Raw genomic sequence first — 21,214 nt, forward strand, 5'->3', positions numbered from 1 at the left:
ATAATTACGTTCTTCCTGAAAATGGCAATAAAGATAGATTCAAAATAAACCTAAAGTTTAGAGACGGTGTAGACTAAACTGTGGTTCTCACCAGGTTGAGCATGCTGCGCAGCATGGCTAGCAGCAGGAAGGCAGCATCAGGGTACATATTGTGGATGGAGCCCACAACTGTTGAGCTGGAGGCTGGCATGCCGAAGATGAACGTCCAAATGGAGTCCAGGTCAAACTGAGAAGACAAATGCACACATGGGGGTAATACATACACAAACTAAATAAACAAACTCTCTGTTTTCATGACTGAATAAACTGAATTAAAAAAATGACCTTAAAGGACAATAACATTTCATACTGTTTTACTCTGTTTACATTAGGTGGACCTTGCTACCTTTTCTAGTTTCAAACAGTGTTCTGGGACATTATTTTCCTCCAAGAGCAATGTCTTTATTCAGTTATAGAAAAGAGATTGTAAACAATAATATTATGTTGATCGATTGAAATCTTTACTTTGAACATGTACATTTTTAAAAGCATCAATATTGTAAATGTGACCCTTTAAAGTCTACTTTTTAAATTTCATTTCCACTGACATTAGAGAAAAAATAATGAAAAGCTGCTTTAAGTTGTCCAGTAAAAGCAAACTGAGCAGATTCATTATCATAAGTAGAAGAAGAAAAAAAGGTGGGTATACTAACATGTACCTGCAGGCTGTCTGGCAGATCGGTGACAGGCTGCTGCAGAAACAACGCCATCAGCAGGAAGTAAAGCTCTGGCACGTTGGTGTGTTTGGGCAGCAGTGTCTGCAGCACAGGGAATCCTGGGAAGTGGCAAGCGTCCCGGTTGATCTCTCGCACCGTGGAGCGACCGCCGGCACTGCGGCCCACATTGAAGCCTAAGGAGGGGGATTGAGGGAGGATGTGAATAATGTGAATAATACTGCATGAAGGTAGACATGTGGCATTACAACGCACACACCCTCTGACTATGGCACCTAAAGGCAACTCTGAATACAACTGCTGCACTTGGTTTGGGGTTTAATGGGGCAGGTCTATGAAGGAAGAGGCTCTAGTAATAACCCAGGACTGTTAACTTATACCTGAGCTAATCAGGAAGGTTTATACTGGAAACTGCACACTAACAAAATAAATCAAAAGATAGGGATTTGGTTGAGCTGAACTCCAAATCTGAATTAAACTAAGGACTTCAACCTGAGAGCACACATTCTGACAGCAGTGTTAGTTCTGTACGGCCATGTCACTAATCAGCGTGGTTTTCATAAGCAAGGTCAATGGTTCTCAACCTGGAGGCTGGTAAAATGATATTTTAATGTAGCTGAGTTAATTAAAAAAGAAAAGACAGCTGCAATGACTAGTCACTTAATAAATTATTTGTAAACTACTATGATGATCAGTTTGAGTAAATTTTGTTCAGAAAACTCTGAATTCAGCTTCTTAAATGTGAATATTTTCTGGTTTGTTTTCTCCTTTAACACAGTAATAGGGCTGCAACTGACAATTATTTTCATTACCAATTTATCTACCCCGCTATTTCCACAATTTATCACTTAATCAATTGTGAAACAATTTGTGAAAAATGGTCCGTCTTCAAACTGCTTCTTTTGTCCAGCCACCTGTCGAAAAATTAATCTAACCTTTCAGAAGCAAAATATTATTCTCAAGATAGCCGGCACTTTCATTTTGTTTAAATCAACTAATCAGTTTACTGACTAATCTTTGTAGCTTTAGATATCTTTGGGTTGTGGACAAAACAAGACGTGATGTCATCTTTGGCTTTGCAAAACGCGTGACATTTTTCACAATTTTCTACTTTTCAGTTAATTGAAAAAAAATAACTATATAATTAACTGACAAAGAAAATAATTGTTAGATGTAGCCCTTGAATACTTAGAGCCGAAAAGGTCTGTAAAGCGAAAAATAAAATCATCAGGAAGCGCAAGTAAAAAAAACAAACCTATGAGGTTGAAAACCACTGAGCTCAGGAGAGACTACGGTCACAGCAGCAGGGAGAGCAGGGAGCCAGAAAATGAGATGACCAACCCTTGGCTGTGCGGCGCACAAACTGCGCAGCTTTCTGTTTAGTGAACGAAGGCCAACTCCGACGGAATGCGTTGCCATAGTGAGGAGAGGCGTCTGCTGAGCCATGTTACAACATACAGCATTTACACTGCACATTATTACTGCATGTGTCTGACCTTTGTGGTAGGGAATGTCTGTATGGTGTTTTTTTTTTTAAATTACAAAGCTGCTCCGGGCTCGTGTACTCACCCAGCACTGTGCCGATCTTATTGGTCAGGACGGAGTCTGTGTGGTCCAGCCAGCCGCCTCCGCACAGGCCCTCTTTGAAGCGGTTGAGGATGGATTGGTTGGAGAGAAGCACCACCAGGATCCACAAGGCTGCCGTGACCGTGCTCGAGTGAAGATGTTCTTCCATGAACATCAAGAGCCAATCGAATCCCAGCGTCTTCACCAGCTCCTCACATGCTCTGCAGGGGGACACGAAGAGCAAATGAGCTCAAGTGACGACTCACAGTCTGCGTTCCTTCTAAAAATAAAGTCTAATGGCTTTTTTAAAAAAAATGTCATCATTATTTCATTCATCTCAGGACGATCTAAGATTATTAGAATTGAACACATCAAACACTAATGGGTTAACTGGGAATTTTGTTTTGAAGATTTGAGGAGGAGCCGACATGGTGCGAGACTTTTATCTTACTGGGCATTGACAGAGCATTTCTCTTTGGTGGTGAACAGCAGTCTGAGCAGGTTGTCCAGCAGTCGGTTTCTCAGCAGAATGAGATTGGCCGATAGAAGACCACCAAAATCGTCATCATTACCTGTTGTCACAGAAGTGTTTTTCACAGGGAAAGCTATCACTCATTCCACTCACCAAAACAGGCTGATAGGGAAAACAATTTAATACATATGTATCTATTTTACTGGCAAAAGAATGATATTGGATTTCATTTATTGTTACCTCCATCGATCTTCTCCTCATTATTGATTTCCATGACGACAAACTTCTCACACACAGCAAATGTGGGGAGAGTAGAGGAGATGAACTGGCCAAACCTGTGAGGTGAAGGAAGGAAACTTTTTTTGTATACTTGCTTTCCGTTGCAGAGCTGCTGACACCAATTATACGATAAAACAAACACAATATGCATACACAGTTCAACTGCTTCTTATTATTCACATCTTATTATTCCACAATAACTCAACCCAGTATGAGTGAGAACATTTACCGCAGCAGATCATATGGGTTTGGGAAGCCCTGCAGCAGCAGACTGAGCACATTGCTGATGGCCGCTACAGTCGGCTGGGACAGTGAGGTGTCTCTTAGGGTCAATAGCAGTCTGGGGATGAGCTGGAATTCCCTCAGAAGTTTGGCATTTTTCGCTGCCTCACTGTTCAACATAGAGAGTGGTATATACAGTTAGATAAAAGCCTTTTTTCAGTGAAGTAAAATTCATAAAGATTTACTTTTTTATTCAGGGCACTCTCAAGGAAAAAGAAAGTTCTGACACTTACCTGGATTCTGTCAGCAGTTCAATGAAATGCTCAAACAGAGACAGATGGAGCTCGTAGGGAGCGTGGAGCCAGACCTGAGGAGCAGAAGGAGCAGACTGAGACCTCTGCGACACCAGTTGTGCTTGGCAACACACACTACTGGCAAGGAGAAGTGGCCAAGCCAGGCACACCAGATTCCCAGAGGTACAGCAGCTGAGCAAGAAACTTTTTTCTCATGTGGTCACAATAATATACCTGCAACTCTCACTGCTTCATCAGTCAGGTATGGTTTTATGGTTGGTCAGCTGCCCAAAAGACAGACTAGGTTGTTTCAGTTGCTAGACTGCAATAACGCTACAGAATCGAAATACTTTGGTTTCTATAGCCCTCACCTCGAAGTCACAGAGCAGGTCCTGGAAGGCGGTGGAGTTTGGAATGATGGAGGTCTCGTGGCCGCTGTCAACTGTTCCCACCAGGGAGAAGGTGAGGTGGAGGATGTGGCTGTTGAGCAGCGAGCGCTTCTTCTTCAGCAGCATAGCCAGCAGCTGCAAGGGATTGACAGCAGAAGTAGTTTAACTGCAGAAATTTGCTTATGATCCAGAACCGGTTGTGAAAAACAGTCTGGAAAACCAAAACACATCATGTGACCAGCAGTGTTCAACTTTACTAACCTGGTATCCTTTGATTCTCTCCATCTCCTTACTGGCTAATGGGTTGCTTTTTACAACGCACACCAAAGCTTTGACAGCTGCATACAGCCCTTCCACATCTGACGCCATGGCAACCAAGCCCAAGATAGCCGCTGCCCCACCCACATACTGCAGGTTGGTGGCGACAGGTTTGGCAACGAAGGCACGGACCCCTGAAAGTATGAAAAGAGAGAAAGGATGCATTTTCCTTTGGAAAAGCTGCTGTACAAAGGTGACTATTTCAAATTTCATTCATGAGCATTTCACAGAGTAATTGTTTATAAGGGTTCAACTAGGGCTGATGTTCTGTGTTGGTGAATTTTCCTCTGCAGCACAGGAGAGTAATACTGAACACACCACAAGTCCCTGAGCCCTTTAAATACTGTATAAAACAGGATATGTAGCTGATATTATGGATTATTTCACTGGCTTGGGTTACCTAAATATCCAATGACTCCGGCTCCGATGGTACGTGCTGGCCCATTGAGGTGACCAGCAGCATTATGAATCAGTTTGACCGGAGTGGCATTTTCATGAGAGGACACAGCGAGCTAAAGAGGGAGGGAGGGAAGAGGTTCAGTGAAGAAATCCCAACCAAAACACACACTCACTCTAAGTTATTATTCGTTGCCTTTACTCTCTCAGCATTTTGCATGACATTCTCATTTGTGAATATCATTTTCAATCACATATTCTTTGACTACAAATGTTTTTGTTTTGTGTAGCATTTGAACGGTTCATGTGGATGTTTCAGGGACATCAGAATTTGTGGTTGAAAGCTGCTGTCTTGTATCAACGTCCAAACTTTCTCAAATGCTCTTAGAAAGTTACAATAAAATATGGGACCAATTAGGGAGAAAAGCAGGACCACACTCCATTTATTCCTTTTACCGTGATGGCCAATTTAACAAGAGAAAATGGTGTAAAAAAAATGCCTTTATGTGGCATTTTCCTGGTTTTAATGAAATGATTATGTTACAGTCTGTATTTTCATCAAACAAAAACACAATGGTTTCTCTTAACTGCCAGTGCCATGAACTACATATTCCAATTCTACAGCAGGTCCCTGCTGCAGCATAAATGCTGCCTCTGCAGTTCTTTGCTGTTGACTTGCTGTGAGTCGCCGTGGGCCGAGGCTTAGCAGAGAGCAATGTAGGCTGGGAAATAACTTAGACAGGTGTGGAGAAAGATAAGGATGGAGAAGGGAGCTCATTTGGAGCTCTATCACATCATTTTGGTGTGATAAAAAGGAGTGTGTTAGTAACTGTTAATTCATAGATATTGAATATGAGCGAATGAACAACCATGCAAGCAGACCGAATCCAGATTTTCTGCTGAGTTTGACCTTTGCACACCAGTGTATATTTATGTATGTATGTATGTGTGTGTGTGTATATGGTTATAAAAATCTGAATTTCTTATGTGTGTATTCATATATTATTTAAGATAAAAATCTTTCCTCTCTGCAAACTTTGCAATTTCGCTTAAGGTCTGAACTGAAAGCATCAGTCTTGGCTGTGGCTGAGGAAAAGTGGCTGCTTCTTTTTTCGGTCTGTTACATCAGTTTGTCATGATGTAATATGAGTCAGTGAGGTCAACGATCCAGCACCATCCACCCAGAAAAGACTCTTCTTTCCACCAGCTCACTCACTAGAAGTTAAATAAAAGAACTGAAAATACTTGATACTGAGAACAAAAAATAATGAACTCATCAATTTTTCTCAGATGGTACTTACTCTAAGAGCTTTATTTAAGAATCTACAATATTCATCTGATTAAGTCTGGTAATACACCTGATGCTGCCTTTTTAGGAAAAAAAAAAGCTTTTCATTTTTTAAACAGCAGCTACTGGAAGTGGAGCCAGCTCTCTCCATTAGTTATTATTGGTGGTGCACCATGTAGTTTGGGGGAAGAAAAAGACTGTAGTCTAACAAGGTGAAATGTTAAATTTTACACGTAGTGGCTTTAATTAACACCACACTAGAATCGTGACTTCTATTCTACTGAGCAGTGGCATGCCTGACCTGTTTAGCAATGGCTTTGCTGTCCAGTTTGTTGTAGACTTTCCTGATCTTGGCCACAGTGAGTGTAGAGACAGAGAGTGCATAGAGACTGAAGGAGACCTTCTCCTCTGGCACCAACGCCACTGGGGAGGTAGGTGCTACCTCTGTCTTCGAGTCTTTACCTGGGACAATAAAAAGTCAGATGAGGTAAGACATGGAGAAAACAGACAGAGTGGTGAACTAAAGGAAACAAGAGTGACACTTAAAGATGAGAATTGCATGGTAAACTTTTCAAAGACGTATAATGAGGTAAAGGCTTTTCTGAACACCACACTGAAGAGGAAAGGGGAACACTTACAGGGTAGGTAGACAGCCTGGAAGCTGCCCACGTAGTTTGGTCCCAGTTCATAAATGGCGGCAACACTGGTGGCAGGCAGGACCTCCTCCAGGAAGTGGCTGGGCCCAAGACGCCACACCAGGCTGGAGAGCTGTCGTTGGGCTGGTGGCGTCCCTACATAGCCATACACAGTGCTCACCACGGGAGGATTGGTGGAGCCGGAGCCGCCTGGTGCACTGTGGATGTAGTGAAGCTGAAGGAGAGTAATGATAAAGATGAGTGATTTGTATGAAGGTACGTCCCAAATATTTCTTTATTTTTAATTATTATTGCCAACGCAAATTATACAAGTGCTGAATGATTACTTGTTTTATCAGGTGATAAATATTTTGTATAGTTGCAAACTGAATACTTTTACGTTTTAAAGGTTTAGTTGGATATCTGAAGATCTGAACACTTTAAGGCATGGGAACATGTAACAGCCATTCTTTCACTATTTTCTAACAGAAGTATTAATCCAGTAAGTTCAGAAATCACCATAAGATTGAACGAAGGTGAAAATAGTTGTTGGTTTTAATGATACATGGTTGGATTTATACGCACTGATAGCTCAGGGTGTACAGAGGGTTAAATTTAAAATGAAGCCAACAAAAATGCTATTCTACAGTTCTTTGAGCAGACAGCCATAGAGCTGAGTTGTGTAAATCTAAGGTGGGGGTTTATTGGCTTAATGGAGGCTACCATTGTTCATACTGAGTACTGCAGATACTTTTGCCTTGAAGAGCACCCAACGAAATCATTCAAAATTTTATACTTAAACTGGCAATAAACAGATTTTTAGCTTTAACTTATCATTATAAAGTACATGTTGACTGTGGCTATACAACAAAGACAGCAATACTGTTTAAATTGATTCCCTGTAAATCTCACTGTAATTATCCCCCATGCCATTTTGTATCACACTGTGCATAAAATCTTCTGGGAAAACAGTCTGACTGGCTATAATGTTGGCAGCCGTTCTGTTTTCATGTCTCCACTATATTCTACATAAAATAATGAACTCATGTTCTGTCCTGTGTTGTTGGTAGCTGTTTCTCTGAGGAAAACAAAAAGCACTTGTCTTTACGACAGCTCTGCCAACACTAGGGATGAAAAGTTGCCACTTTAGGAGAGAATATCTGTGCTTTACAAGTACCAATTCACAAAGGACAAAGAGAAACTCACGTAAACTCTTACATGCACGCAAACACATAAAATACATATGACTGGCTTGTTGTTTCCTGTATGACGACCTCAGCAGGAAATGAAGCCGCTGTTATCAGCAGTGCTGAGAGGAAGCTGAGACTTGCGGTCTGCCACGCCGTTACCCCGCTCTGCTCTCTAATCTCATGGGGAATCTAAAGTCACTGAACCGCAAGCCACATCACAGGCCGCTGACTGCTGTGTGGCAAGATGACAGTGCTCAGCCTGGTTCAGAAATGTTTCTGTGCTTCTTTAACAACTCAGTGATCCAAACAGCTGAACTCATTGTATGATATGGATATTCCTCATCAAGGCAGGACTAATTAAGGTTTCACTCCAGAGGAAATAACTCAAGTTACAAGCTTATTTGACACTATTTTTTCAATAATATCAGCACCGTGCCATCCACTGACCTGGAGTGCAATCTGTGGATGAAGAGCCTCTACACACCCACTCACTCTCAGCTGCTGTATATAGATTTTAGTATAAGTGAGGAGATAACAATGCAGTCAAATATCTGCTCTGTATTTTAGAATAGAAATGAGAGACACAAGCAATATTTCAATATTTATCTTTTCTTATTGTAAATACCCATCTTGTTGTAATTGATCCATCATCCACTTTTGTCTTATATACTGTGTTTGTTCAATTACTTTCAATTGCATTTTGATTTGTTTGGAGTCTGTATCAATAAAGTTTAATTGACTGAATGTTGATGACAGATTAGTCATTGAGGTCATTTATAAAACAGAGATACCAAATTCTCTACGTATGCTCTCCAGAGTGAAAACTGTATCTCTTCACTGTCTTTTTATTGTGAAATTAAAATCTTTGGGTTTTTGACTGTTTATCAGATAAATCTAAAGCCATGTGCTTAGATTCTATTAATCTGTGATGAGCCGTTTTATATAGTTAATGATCTATAACCTGAGCACAACTTCACAATAACAGTTTTAACACTACAAAACAGAAATATTTTACAATTTCGGCAATGCACTGGGTACAATGAATATACCAACATGTATGACATCATTCAGTCTATATCATACCTTGACAGTGTTGATAAGCTGCCCGTCGATGTACAGCGTGGCCATGCTGTTCTTGAGCATGCCTTTGCTCATGACCAGCACCAGGTGGTGCCACTGGCCCTCAGCGATCAGCTCTCCGCAGCGGAAGCGAGCACAGCAGGGCAGGATCTCATAGAAGGAGGCTTCCTCACTTGACTCGTCCGCTGCTTGATTGGGGGAAGGAAGGGGGGGTGATATCGATGAGTCAGCAGGCTTTAGCAGACATAGAAACAACTAACTCTGAGTGACTGACTGAAATCCAACAAGGGACAACTTCATAAGGTTTACCTCCCTCCTCTTTCAGGTTTGTCCCTAGCTTTGCCCCCAACCCAATTTTAAACAAAGTACTTAAAAAAACAGAGAAAACACAAAAACATGTTCTACTTTCAAACACACACTCAGGTGATTCATTCCATGAGAACATACACCACCTGATACAGTGAATGATACAGGTTGGTTAATGTCACTACTCTACTCACAGTAGGTCTGCAGCAGCTCCTCCTTAGTGGAGACGGTCAGTGAGCGATCCTTGGCTGACAGAACCACAGCCAGGCAAACATAGTGCTGCTCCGAGGAGGTAGCTCGCCGGACGATGGTCAGCAGACGCACCGGGTGGGCGTGAGGAGCCGTACTGAAACGCTCCACACAGAACCAGGTGGAGTAGCTCAGACCTGACGGAGGAGGGAACAAGCGCTCCCCTGGAGGTGAAGAAAGTGGAGTGAAAATAGGTACGAGGAGGTTCGATTTTGATTAACATTTCAAAATTTCACACTATTCTGATATTGATACTGTGGAGGTAAGATTAGTAAGCTCAGCTCAACACAATGCTCTCCACAAGTTTCCCTTCAAGACCACTGGTGTGTATACCTGCTTGCTAACAGTGGTAAAGTGTGTGTGTGTGTGTTTATATATTCACGTGTTACAGCTCTGACTTTATTTTGTTAAGTATTACTACTCTCATTCTGTCTAAAGGCAATTTATGACCCTGAAGATCATGCTTACATTTTTACCTCTTGAGGTGGAATACATCAGTATTCCTCTTGAGTCATCTTATCTCACCTGTGCAAATGAGTTTTCTCTAGTGATTCAGCAGTTTTCTGGCTTATCATTGCACATTGTCATTTTATTTCAGCGCCTAATCGCCCGTAAAGAACCCCCAAACCTAAATATGTTTATTTATACAGTACAGCTTCTTGTGCATGATGGCACATTGAGTGTAAGAAAAAAATCTAAACCAAGCCTTTGTGGCAGAATTACACAGACAATGACTTGTGTCAAAAAAAATGGTACAATTATGGAGCCACATGGAAACAAATGACACTGTGTTGGACTGAGCTGCCAAAGCCTGAAAGCAGAAATGAGTCTTTGAGCCTTATTGACCGGCAGCTCAGTCAACTAACACCTCGCAGCAATACAAACTCATTTTGAGTCAGGATCATTCTGTCACTCAACAGGTTATCAGACTGGACTAAATCAAAATTGGCCAGACTGCCACAATTCACTGGCTGCTGCTGGTACACCGGATGCGCATGGATTGATTTTTGCATTAGGCCTCAATATAAGGGAGCCCAAACTACAAACTTGCATTACTCCTTATTTGTGGAGCCGATTATGGACTTGTGGGACTTGGATTACACACAACAACAGCAACAAAGAAAACATTAATATTGCAGGAAAAGCTGCTGCAGGAACAGAGATACTGATGAAAACTGGTTTGTGTTTGTTTTTGAAAATGTTGATACATCTATTTCTAATGTATATCTGTAGATGGTTGATTCACTCAAGGTGCTACGAGTTCCTGAGCGGAGTGATGATATTTTGATGAATGGGCTTCTTGGTGATGTCATCCAAGGATGTGGGTCAGATAGGAGTGGGACAAGAGAGGGAAACAGGAAAGGGAGGGGGGGGGGACAGAAGGGGATTGAGACAAATGAGGCAAGAAAGTGGGGGAGGTAAAGAGACAATAGATGGGGGGGATAGATGGATATAGAGATAGAAAGAAATCACTGACAAGTCAGTGATGGAGGAAGACAGACAGAGGAAGAAAGACTGAGGGCTGGACACTGAGATGAGAGATGAAAAAGACAGAGAAAATGAAAATGTGAGTGACACCAAGAGAAGAGGGAGGGAAAGAGCGAGGTCTATAAATAGTGTTGGGCTGGAGAAGACACGAGGAGGACAGTGTGGGGTGAGTAAGTGCAGAGGAAGCGGATGAATAGGTAAACAGATGGAGAAATTATAGAGAGGAGAGGAGAGGAGAGGAGAGGAGAGGAGAGGAGAGGAGAGGAGAGGAGAGGAGAGGAGCTTCATAAATACTAAATGAGGCTACAGATGAGAAAACACACCATAACGTCATAGATTAAATTTATATCTGCCTTCAGGTCTCTTCTGTAAAATCTCCGCAAAATGTTGCATTTTAAATCAAAAACATTTAGTTTTAATACATGATATAACCAATTAGCAATAATCCAAAGGCCCTAGGACATGGGAGGGTGGAACACAGCTTGTCTAACTTTTCCTTTTGGTTGCATGAATGATAAAACCTGAAAGCATCACAAAAATATATACTCTTTGTAGGTAAGATGCAGAAATCCTGAGAGCTTAACACTGAAGAGAGAAAGTGAGAATCAAGATGATCAAACAGAATGCAGGTGAGCTGGGGGAAAAAAGGGGGAGTGAGAAGATGGTGGTGCACAAACACTACGGATGTGACAAACTAAACAAAATAATGTAAGTGGAGCGTGTGTGTGTGTGTGTGTGTGTGTGTGCGCGCGCATGCGTGTGTGGTTTAAAAAAATGAGAAAATGGGGCAACATGTGCACCTAAGTGTTCAAAGCGTGATATAATGTTTTGATGTGTGCGTGTTTCAGTGAGTTAAGATTATGTGGGACATGCAGCAGGAGGAGATATGAGGATTCAAACCATCAGAATCTATTTTTACTTTTTAGTTGCTTCAGTTAAACAAAATGTTTTCCAACCAAAGAATTTCTGAAACAATGATGGAACATACTAATACCATGGGAATAGGAAAACAGTAATGTTTTGCCAACTAAAAGCTTGGTGTCTGCCAGAGTAGATGGTTGAGTGACAAAAATGTACCAGAAATTGGCTGTTGGTTGGTGGTTAAAACCCACCCAGATATCAAAAAGACTTTGCCAGGGTTATGCAATGTTCTCCCTTTCGAATAAAAATGAAAAGCCAATGAAATGTCCCAACAATCTAACAAATTGTCCTTCAACACCCTGTCACTGCCAAACCTCAACTCAAAATGATGATGACATTTTGATTTTGAACACATCTTCAGTCAGGACCACGTAAATAAGTATTAAGATCATACTGATTACATTTTTATGTAGAAAACCCTTTTTTAATAACACATCTACAGAGCTTGTAGAGTAGTGCAGAATTAAAGTATTTCCTTTCCTTGAAAACCACTAAGGTTCAGTTCTGTATGAGAATTCTGATGTTTGGTTCCTGCTTCTGACAAAATTTGGGGGCTGATAGTATAACGCTGTTGGTATCACACTGTATCTATGTTTTGTCATCACCACCAGTCTTGGTAGTTGCCAGCTTATGGGGAAAAAAGTAAGAAGTGTTTGCTTAAACAATAAAAATCTAGAGTTATTGTAAATGATAACTGTTTAATACCGTATTTCTTGAGACTTTCTGAAAAGTTAATCATGCCATGAAAATCTCAAACCATTGCAACCCTTCCTGCCAGTAACCACTTTGTCTGTATATTTCAAGTTGAAATATAGGATATATTTGTAACCATTCTACTACATTATATAACTACAACATAACTTTCTCCAATGAAAAATACTCCAGCTGTTTTTACCTGTACCCATGCCGCTAAGCACGGCTCCGTCGCTGACACCTGAGGTGTTAGTGTTGTTGGTGGGGGCGTTGTGGGGTGCCAGGCTCGGCAGGAAGAGGCACCTAGGCAGGACAACAGAGGACAGATTAATGACTGCTATCCGGGAAAACAGCTGCAACAAAACAAAACATGTTATCAGCTTACATGGGTAGTTATTGTACAACAGATTTACTGCAGGTTTGCTGAGTTACTGCTGCAGTCTGGCTCCATCCCTGAGATTAACTATTAGAAAAAAAAATCACCTTACGCTACAAAGAACAGTCTGGTTATTCAAGTGCTGGAGACACAGGAGGTTGTATTATAATATGGAAATTTTGACTGCCTCAACGATTAATTATGTATGTGAGCAGGATAAAGGTGGGATGAAAGCATACATTCAGGCTGATTTTAAAAAGGAATCTTCTCATACTCAGCCAGTTGCATCTCCTTACATGTTAGCTTCTGTTCATGCTGATTCTGATGATAATTTGACAATTAACTGCAAAGAATAGGATGATGACTGCATAAAGATCTCAAATATAAAAGTTTTATAAATCTTCAATGGGCTTCTGAGATGATGGACCATTATTTTGTGGAAAAATGAATTCAAGGCTAATGTCTGGAGGCACTGTCAAGGACCTCTACAGCAGACAATCATTCCACAAAAGGAACTTCATTTGTGAAATTGGTGCTGACTCACTGCCCCTCAGTGTGGATGCTGTTTTCCCCCTCTCTAATCATCCTGAATCAGCATTGAAGTAACTGGTGCTCTGGGGATTTGTCATAAGTTTTTTTCAGATTTGAGAGACAAAAATCCCTCAAAATGTATTGAGGGACTGTTGGCAAATTCGACCAGAAGCCTAGAAGGAACCACACTGGAGGACAGCCTTGGTTAGAGCTTTTGACAGGAGATCGCAATAACAAGATACGTACAAAACACTACAGGATGATGAATTCAGCTATTGTATCCATATTTATGAATTCCTCCTTTTGATAATACAGGAAATTGCTTTTTAAACGTTTTGCTCTAAAAATGTCCATCTCAAACAAACTAATTGTCAACTAATTCCTTCTAGTTTCCTGTTCCTTCTAAACACAGAGCAAGGCTTGGGTCATTTTTCTTATGTAATCCTCTCCAGGAAAGAAAGCACAACTGCAGCAGTTATTCAGGGCAAATCAGAGAAAATTGGCAGATTGCTGAAAGAGCTCCTGCTGTGACCTCTGCGTCACATTAGACACAGACAACAGGCAACTCATGTTTTGGTCGAAAACTCAGACAAAGTTGGCCAAACAAGGACTTCCCGTTGCTGCTGAAATGATATGCTTATCCATTAAAACAAAAAGAAACAGGAGGGTTGCCCAATCAGTCCCCCAGACTGGCATGATTAATCAAAGGTGAGGAAAGTGAAAGACAGAACTTTCCCCTCCCTCATTACTATCATAGAGGTGCACTTGAGCAAGGCATTTAACCCCAACTGCTTCAGTGAAGCTGCAGATCAGGATGTGGTTGAACTGGCCAGCTTCCAGGTGTAAATGTGTAATTGTCATAATGTGATTTTAATAATGACTCAGTAATTTCTGGGCCATGAGTGGATTTATTATTTTCAGATGTATTAAACATATAGTGCTCTAGTTAGTGTTGCCAACAGCAGGATGGTGGGATTGTATCAAAGTGTGTAAATCATCAATGTGTTTTTAAGTTTTTGGACAAGATGGAGCTCTATGGTAGGAGGAGATAACAGAGGAATTAGATATAGTAGTATGTAAACACTGACAATAATCATTGGTATGTTGATTATCCTTTAAGCTGTTCCAAGTCATTCCCTGCTTTCAGCTTCTCAGACCTGAGAATATACTGCTTTAATCTGTTTTATATCATTGTAAAAAGAGTATCTTAAAGTTTTGCACTGTTTGGCTTGGACAGAACACACAATTTGAAAACACCCCTCTTGGCTTTGGAGAACTGACAGAGGAATATTTTACATTCTGTGTAATTAATAATAGATTATATGCACAGAATACAGTGACTGATAGTAACCATTTTAACTGCAGCCATAACAAAAACCTATTACTATGAAATCTTTTGATTAGCTATTTGTGAATGATGCATTTGTAAAGAGAGATTGATTGAGCCACAATATTATCTGATTTTTTAAAAAAAAAAAAAGAAAAGAAAGAAATCTTTTTTAATTAATGTGGCTTTCTCTTTTTTGTTTCTCCACCTGTACAGGAAGGTCGGAGGTCAGGGTTAGCTATGAGAAAGCGCCCCTGAAGCTGGCAGGGATTCAATGACTCATTCAAGGACACTTCTCAAGGGCAGACACTATGGTCTTCTGTTTAACAGACAGTCTGTCTAACTAATAAGGACACCACCCTGCTGCTTCACAAAGAAAACATGTACGCTGTCTTTTTCCCCATTAGTCATCAAGCTGATTAGGTTAAACAACAAAAAAAACCATCTAGCCGCTTGACAAAATGCTAATTTCTCTTTTTTCCAGTCCGAATGAAACGCACCCCCTCCACCCACACTCATAGCATCTTCCTCGTCCCTTGAGAGATGGCTGGCTGGGGGAGTGTGCAGTGGTGTGTCTGAGAGTGTGTAAGCATGTTGTGCATGATAGAGAGTGGATATGTGTGTGTGTGTGTGTGCGAACAGCAGCAGGAGCATCAATATTTCATGGTGACAGATGGGAGCGGAAGGAGGGGTAGTTTTTGTGTGTGTGTGTGTGCGTGTGTGTGTGTGTGTGTGTGTATGTGTGGGTCTGTGTGTCCTGTGTTTATGCTGAGCAGAAAGTGGGCCATTGCCTAGTTGCCTGTGTGCTGCTGCTGCTGCTTTGCTGTGTTTTCAGGAGAAACTCCATGTTCTATTCTGAGGCGCCTGCTCACGAAGAGTCACGAAGTTTGGAATGGGTAAAAAAATGAAAACAGAAAAGCAGATAAATTATAGACCAGGAAATATGATAACTGGAGGGGTGAATGTCTTATAAAAGTAGCAATTTAAAGGGAACCCTAACCCAAAGATGCTTCTTAAAGTAGCACTGATGAAGAAGTTTTGTTCTGTCCAGTTTCTCAGTACATAAACCTCTGCGTGGTTCGCCAAAACAATCTTAAAAAGGTGCAATATGTCGCCATCTGACAAATCTATTCTCAAAACAAACAAGGGGCAGCACATCACTGGAGTAACCACTAACTGCTGCTAACAGTTGCCATTGGCTAGTTAGCTCATTTAGCCACACAGCTGGTGGTCCAGACTGTGAGCTTGGGGCAGTGGGGAAGAGTTGGTGCCTACAGAATATGACATAAAATGATGAAGGACATCACAAGTGAGCAGCAAAAGACATGGATCACAAAATATACATTTTGCTATGTATGTTTTCTATGCAAACACGTAAGTATTGTTGGACTAAGGTGATGCCTTGAGATATGTCACTGTTCCTTTACCCAGCTCAAGAATATTGGTAGTCTTATCGAGTTATTTGGCAAATCCCGGCCACTGTAGCTAAGCCTCTGTCTGAAAAATAAATCGACAGTATCTAACAAATTCTCTCAAATGATACTATGCAAAACGTGTGGTGTGTGTTGCCCTTGAAAGTGTATATATTAAGAGCAAAGCACAGAAGATTTAGGGCAACTGGAAAGAACCAGATAAGTAGTGAATTTCCAAATGTATAATTCCTCCTTCGCTGCCTTAGTCTATAATGGGATAATCATGAATAAACATATAATCCTTATAACAGTGAAGCTATCTGTTGATTCAGTGTTGGCCAGGTAATCAGAGGCAATGACCTTTGGCATTTTGCAACTGATCTGACAGAAAGCGTTTACAATGACCTTGTAAACTGTTTCCTTATGAATATCAATGAAGAATGTAACATATCATTATCTTAAGTCTCTCTTAGTAGTTGTTTACTGTGTGTCAGCGTAACATGTGTGCATGTGTCATGTATGTGTTGTTAAAAAGGTCAGGGCTAATTGCCCTTGTCACATCCCACATGCCATCATTTCCTCGGACCCCGACATTCACAGGGCCGCTTAAAAACAACACCAAACTCCAGGCGTAGCACACCGTCAGCAGCAGCACCCACAAAGTGCAGTTAAGAGCATCATATGACATAAAAGGCAGAAAATAAGCCTATTTGTATGCGCAGCTCCACAACTGGAAGCAAGTGACAGTCTCCTGCTGTGACAGTTGCAGGTGCAACTCAAAGGTAAAAAACACACAACCTGTTTAATTGCAGGGAAAAAACATGGTACCCTGAGGTGCGTCACTGGTGAGGAGAACTGAAGGCTAACGAGAAATATAAAGAGAGAAGTATTTTGCAGAAGAGTGGCATCATCTGTTGCTGCAACCATATTTTTATAAGCTTGTAATAAATACCGATCCGCTCCTGGAGCTACAAAGGACGAAGACCAAAAACACAACAAGGGGACTTGAGGGGCAGTTCGACCCCGCTTGCATCCATTTATCAACACCGTTTTATGTTTGTAGTGTTGATAGCTATTATCTAAGTTACTCAAATATATCTGACTGAGTCTCAGAGCTCTCATCAGCTCTATTTCCACTCGTAGAAGGCAACTCTCTTTATTTAACAACAACCTTGTGAAAAAAGATGAACATGTAGCACTGTTAAAGCCAGATATTTTTCTCCAAACCAGAGCTAATAGGAGAGTGCATATAAGAAAATTACTATTGGCCATACAAGCTAAAATAGTATGTTTGTGGATAAAGTGTAAATAAAGAAATTGCCACTGTATACCAAAAGGAAAATCAGATATGTAAGGACTCAAATTCAAACTTTTAATGTTCATGCTGACTTACCCGAAGCCTTCCAGCGAGCTGTCAAACTCCACAAATGCAGGCGTGACGGCAGAACCATGCAGGCGTATGTCGTGGGGAGTCGTCATGGACACCAGGCACTTGACTCGGGTGAGGGGTACAGTGCTGCCCTCTGCGGAGCGCACAAGGCTGCGGCTGATGCGATACTGCCCATTGTCCTCCGCAGGTGTGGCGAAGACACTGTCAGGACCGAAGCCCTCCATGGACATGGTCATACTGTCTGTGAAGTCAGGAAGGACAGGTTACATGCAACCACAGCAATGATGATGACAATCCAACATCCAGGGCAGGAGAGTGTGTTAGTTTTAACTTGTGTGTAAAGCATTTTTATGTCAACTTGTTCTGTGATCCAAAAAAAGAGACACAAATCAACTTTATACTTCATAGTCTTCATGCTTTCTTATCCTTTTTGTCTAGCCCACTTCAGTCTCGTGCAGCATGTGTAGTCTTGTGTAAACTAAGGTTTGCTCTCTTTGGTTATTTTGAACTCCTTCACTGTAAAAACAGGTTATGGTAACATTTAATGCTTAATCATAACTCAAGAAGATCGAAGCATGTTTACCAAATCAGTCATGATCACATGATGATTCACTTTCAATACCTGCTTTCCTGCTTGTCAGACACCTCCCTCAGATAGTTAAATTGCATAATATATCTCCAGAAAAACTAATAGCTGGATCTGGCCAAGCCAACTTATCTGATACTGATTACAGTCAAACTCTCAGAGAGCGGGCAGCATGAAATCAAGCTCAGGTGTCAACTGTCAGGAAGACAAGAAAAAAAATCCTGGCGGAGGGTACAATATTTTACCTCCTACCAAGAACATGGATTACGTCTCTTATTCGTTAAGAGCAAGTGCATCTTACAAAGACAAACAACCAGCAATGTCAGCTATAAACCATACTGGATTCTCCTCTCACAGACAGGGAAAGATAAGCACTGTGTGTTCTAACAGTGGCGGCTTGTAAAGAGCAGTAATTAGTAGGGACTTAATATCCATTCTCAGCTGGGAGGAGACACAATAAGCAATTAGGACATGCTGAGGCGCCAACAAAATTACAAACATTAACAGTTGTTAATAGAAAACAAACTATTTGCACAGAGTACCAGTGGTAGGCAGATCTTTGTTTAAACAGGCAGTTTACACATTAATTGGATATTTTCAGGCCAAGTAGACTGCTAACCTGCCGCTTAGCTTAAAAATGACAGGTCTAGTCTGTCATCTAGTTAGTCTACCTACCGACTCTGAACTCTGCAGAGGAAACAGGCTTCACTGTTCATACTGTAAGGATTGTACACACTAAAGTCAGGCTGTCCACCGACTCTACAATCATCAGAACATTTCTGAAATCTATAGGATCGCCTTTCTTTCCACCACAGAGCTAGTGCACGTAATTTCCGCCTGCAATTAAATGGCGATGGAAAGCTCATCCTCTGCAATCACGGCCTATTCACAGGAGGAATCATCCAAATATGCTCACAGTCAGTGAGCAAAGAGACGGAGCGGAATTGCTCGAAGATTGATGGTCTTTTTGTCTAGCTTTTAGTTCAGAACCAAAGTTTCTCCCATGAGGAAGCTGGAGTCACTGTGGCAGATGGGGGTGGCTCCCAAATGACGTTATTATTTCATAACCGCACTGGAGGACGGCTGTGGACTGAACTCTTCAATTCTCAGCTAAGTCATAGGTTCACTTGTAAAGTTGCATATTTTATCACAAATTCAAAGAACATATTACAATCTGTGATAAAAATAAATCCCAAACTGCGTTTTATAAAATGTATGCTGCTTTGTTATTATGTTACTTGTAATTAATTTTACTTAAATTCACCATTAGTTTTGAGGGATCTAATGCAGCTACAACAGAAGATAAATACTGCAAATTTTGGAATTTAAAATAGACACAACAAAATTCATGTTCAACGGCTAAGTAATATTTAAGGTCATAATAGGTCAACTGTACAGCGTTACAGCCAGAGCCCATGAATTTCCATCAATCTTCTGTTCTAAACAGATCTCATAAACAACACCAGGAGCAGCATGTCTTCTGGAACCCGTGGCACAGTGACGATCATGTGGTTGAAACAAGGATGAGAGTTGTTATTGTCTTACTTCTCATTTCGGCGTCATAGCTGAGAGAGCTCGGTTTGTGAACCCGATACTGCTTCAGTAGCTTCTTGTCCCAGGCACCGCAATTCAGAGGGTTTCCAAGACGCAAGAACTCCCTGGAGGGGAAGACAACCAAAGTGTCAGGAACAAAAACATACCAACAAAGAAAAAAAAAAAAAAAGAAAAACATTTCAATTTTACTGGTCTTAAGATTATTATTTTTGAACTTTTCACTGTATTTTAGTGGGATACCTTCTTGTCATTTTTCATCAACCCTCAATTACTGCACTTCTGAGCTGTTGCTACTGTTTTATGCTACAGAAAGTCAAAATCAAGTCAACATCCATCCGTATCAAAACCATTTCATTAAATGTAAAAAGAAAGTTACAGAAAATTACATGATGGAACTAATCTGGTAAGAAGGTGAGCCATAACGTACTTTCTTCGTAAGAAATGTTCTCGATCACATAAAAAGACACAAGCTTAATATAAGAAAAATAAGATATTTTTCAGCATAAAATGTACATATTACGATATTTTTTATGAACAATCTTTAAGGTGGCTCAGTAAGCAAAGTGTGGCTCCAACCATGTATGGTTTCTGAATTCCCAGAGGGACCACCAATAGTAAACACGTCCTATATGTCCTCATAAAACTGTAAAGAACTCTGGATAAAAGCCTGCACCTAAATGTATACAGTACGTTAAGTCAGCAGTTACTTTGCGGGTTGACTCCTACTCCTCAACAGCTGTGGTTAACAGCACGTCTGTTAACGTCTGTTTAAAAGTCAATGATAAGGTTGAGTGGCATGTAAGTGACTCGAATGCAGAGAGACCCAGAGGGGGCTTTATGTGAGTATTCAGAGCCCCGAGTGAGAGAAACAGGCAGCTGAATCCAGACAGCCTCAGAACAACACCAAAGAAACAGAAAGACTCTGGTGTTTATCTAGGGCTGATTTGAGCAGAGATGAGACAAGCTGAGAAAAAAAATATATAAGGACGAGCAAATTTATGAAGGGAGAGTGACAGCACAAGAGTGAGGGAGGTAGACAGACAGAGAGGGGAGACAGGAGAGGAGGGTGGGAAACAGATTGACAGCTACAGTTAGCTCTACCTCCAGCACAATTACAGGGGGGAAGAATATCAAGCAGGGAGAGGGCACATTAACATATAAAAAGAACCATCCATGTGCATGTCAAATAACCCCCCTGTTCCTCAACCCCAAACTCCCATCTCACTAAACTAGCCAAGCGGGAAATGAGAATCGCTCTGTTTTGTCGGCAAACATAGCCCTGCTTCACACAGTGAAACCTGTCAAAGCAGATTACCCTTCCCAGAAGTCGTTTTTCAGCCGCTGGAGGAAAAACCGCACCTCTACATTTAGCTCATTAGGCAACACTTAGAGTTAGCACATTAACATGCTACATACAGCAACATATCGGCAGGGAGTCTTTGTTGCATTTTACCATCTCTGTCCCCTGATTTCCACTCATCGCTGTGCTGCTGGCTAACAAACCAAGGCACAAAATCACTGATAATAATAATGTTTAAAA

At 41.1% G+C, this 21,214-nt stretch overlaps 1 protein-coding gene across 5 annotated transcripts in view; it reads right to left on the reverse strand.

Annotated features, from left to right (window-relative positions):
- Nucleotides 1–21,214, reverse strand: part of wdfy3 (WD repeat and FYVE domain containing 3) — a 92,592-nt gene that overhangs the window by 25,015 nt on the left and 46,363 nt on the right. For 3 of the 5 annotated variants that reach the window (XM_037098208.1, XM_037098209.1, XM_037098205.1), the window contains 17 exons: nucleotides 19,666–19,778; nucleotides 17,538–17,775; nucleotides 12,701–12,801; nucleotides 9,342–9,560; nucleotides 8,845–9,029; nucleotides 6,575–6,806; nucleotides 6,238–6,398; nucleotides 4,653–4,764; nucleotides 4,196–4,386; nucleotides 3,917–4,069; nucleotides 3,546–3,619; nucleotides 3,260–3,421; nucleotides 2,992–3,086; nucleotides 2,731–2,851; nucleotides 2,283–2,500; nucleotides 693–889; nucleotides 92–226 (listed from right to left, as the gene is read on the reverse strand). In XM_037098208.1, the coding sequence (XP_036954103.1) occupies nucleotides 92–226; nucleotides 693–889; nucleotides 2,283–2,500; nucleotides 2,731–2,851; nucleotides 2,992–3,086; nucleotides 3,260–3,421; nucleotides 3,546–3,619; nucleotides 3,917–4,069; nucleotides 4,196–4,386; nucleotides 4,653–4,764; nucleotides 6,238–6,398; nucleotides 6,575–6,806; nucleotides 8,845–9,029; nucleotides 9,342–9,560; nucleotides 12,701–12,801; nucleotides 17,538–17,775; nucleotides 19,666–19,778 (2,707 nt within the window). The remainder of the gene's footprint in view (nucleotides 1–91; nucleotides 227–692; nucleotides 890–2,282; nucleotides 2,501–2,730; nucleotides 2,852–2,991; nucleotides 3,087–3,259; nucleotides 3,422–3,545; nucleotides 3,620–3,916; nucleotides 4,070–4,195; nucleotides 4,387–4,652; nucleotides 4,765–6,237; nucleotides 6,399–6,574; nucleotides 6,807–8,844; nucleotides 9,030–9,341; nucleotides 9,561–12,700; nucleotides 12,802–17,537; nucleotides 17,776–19,665; nucleotides 19,779–21,214) is intronic. The other 2 variants (XM_037098206.1, XM_037098207.1) reach the window with 2 other exon arrangements.

The sequence above is a fragment of the Acanthopagrus latus genome, chromosome 5 (genome assembly GCF_904848185.1).
Source record: "Acanthopagrus latus isolate v.2019 chromosome 5, fAcaLat1.1, whole genome shotgun sequence".
Taxonomy (NCBI): Eukaryota; Metazoa; Chordata; class Actinopteri; order Spariformes; family Sparidae; genus Acanthopagrus; species Acanthopagrus latus.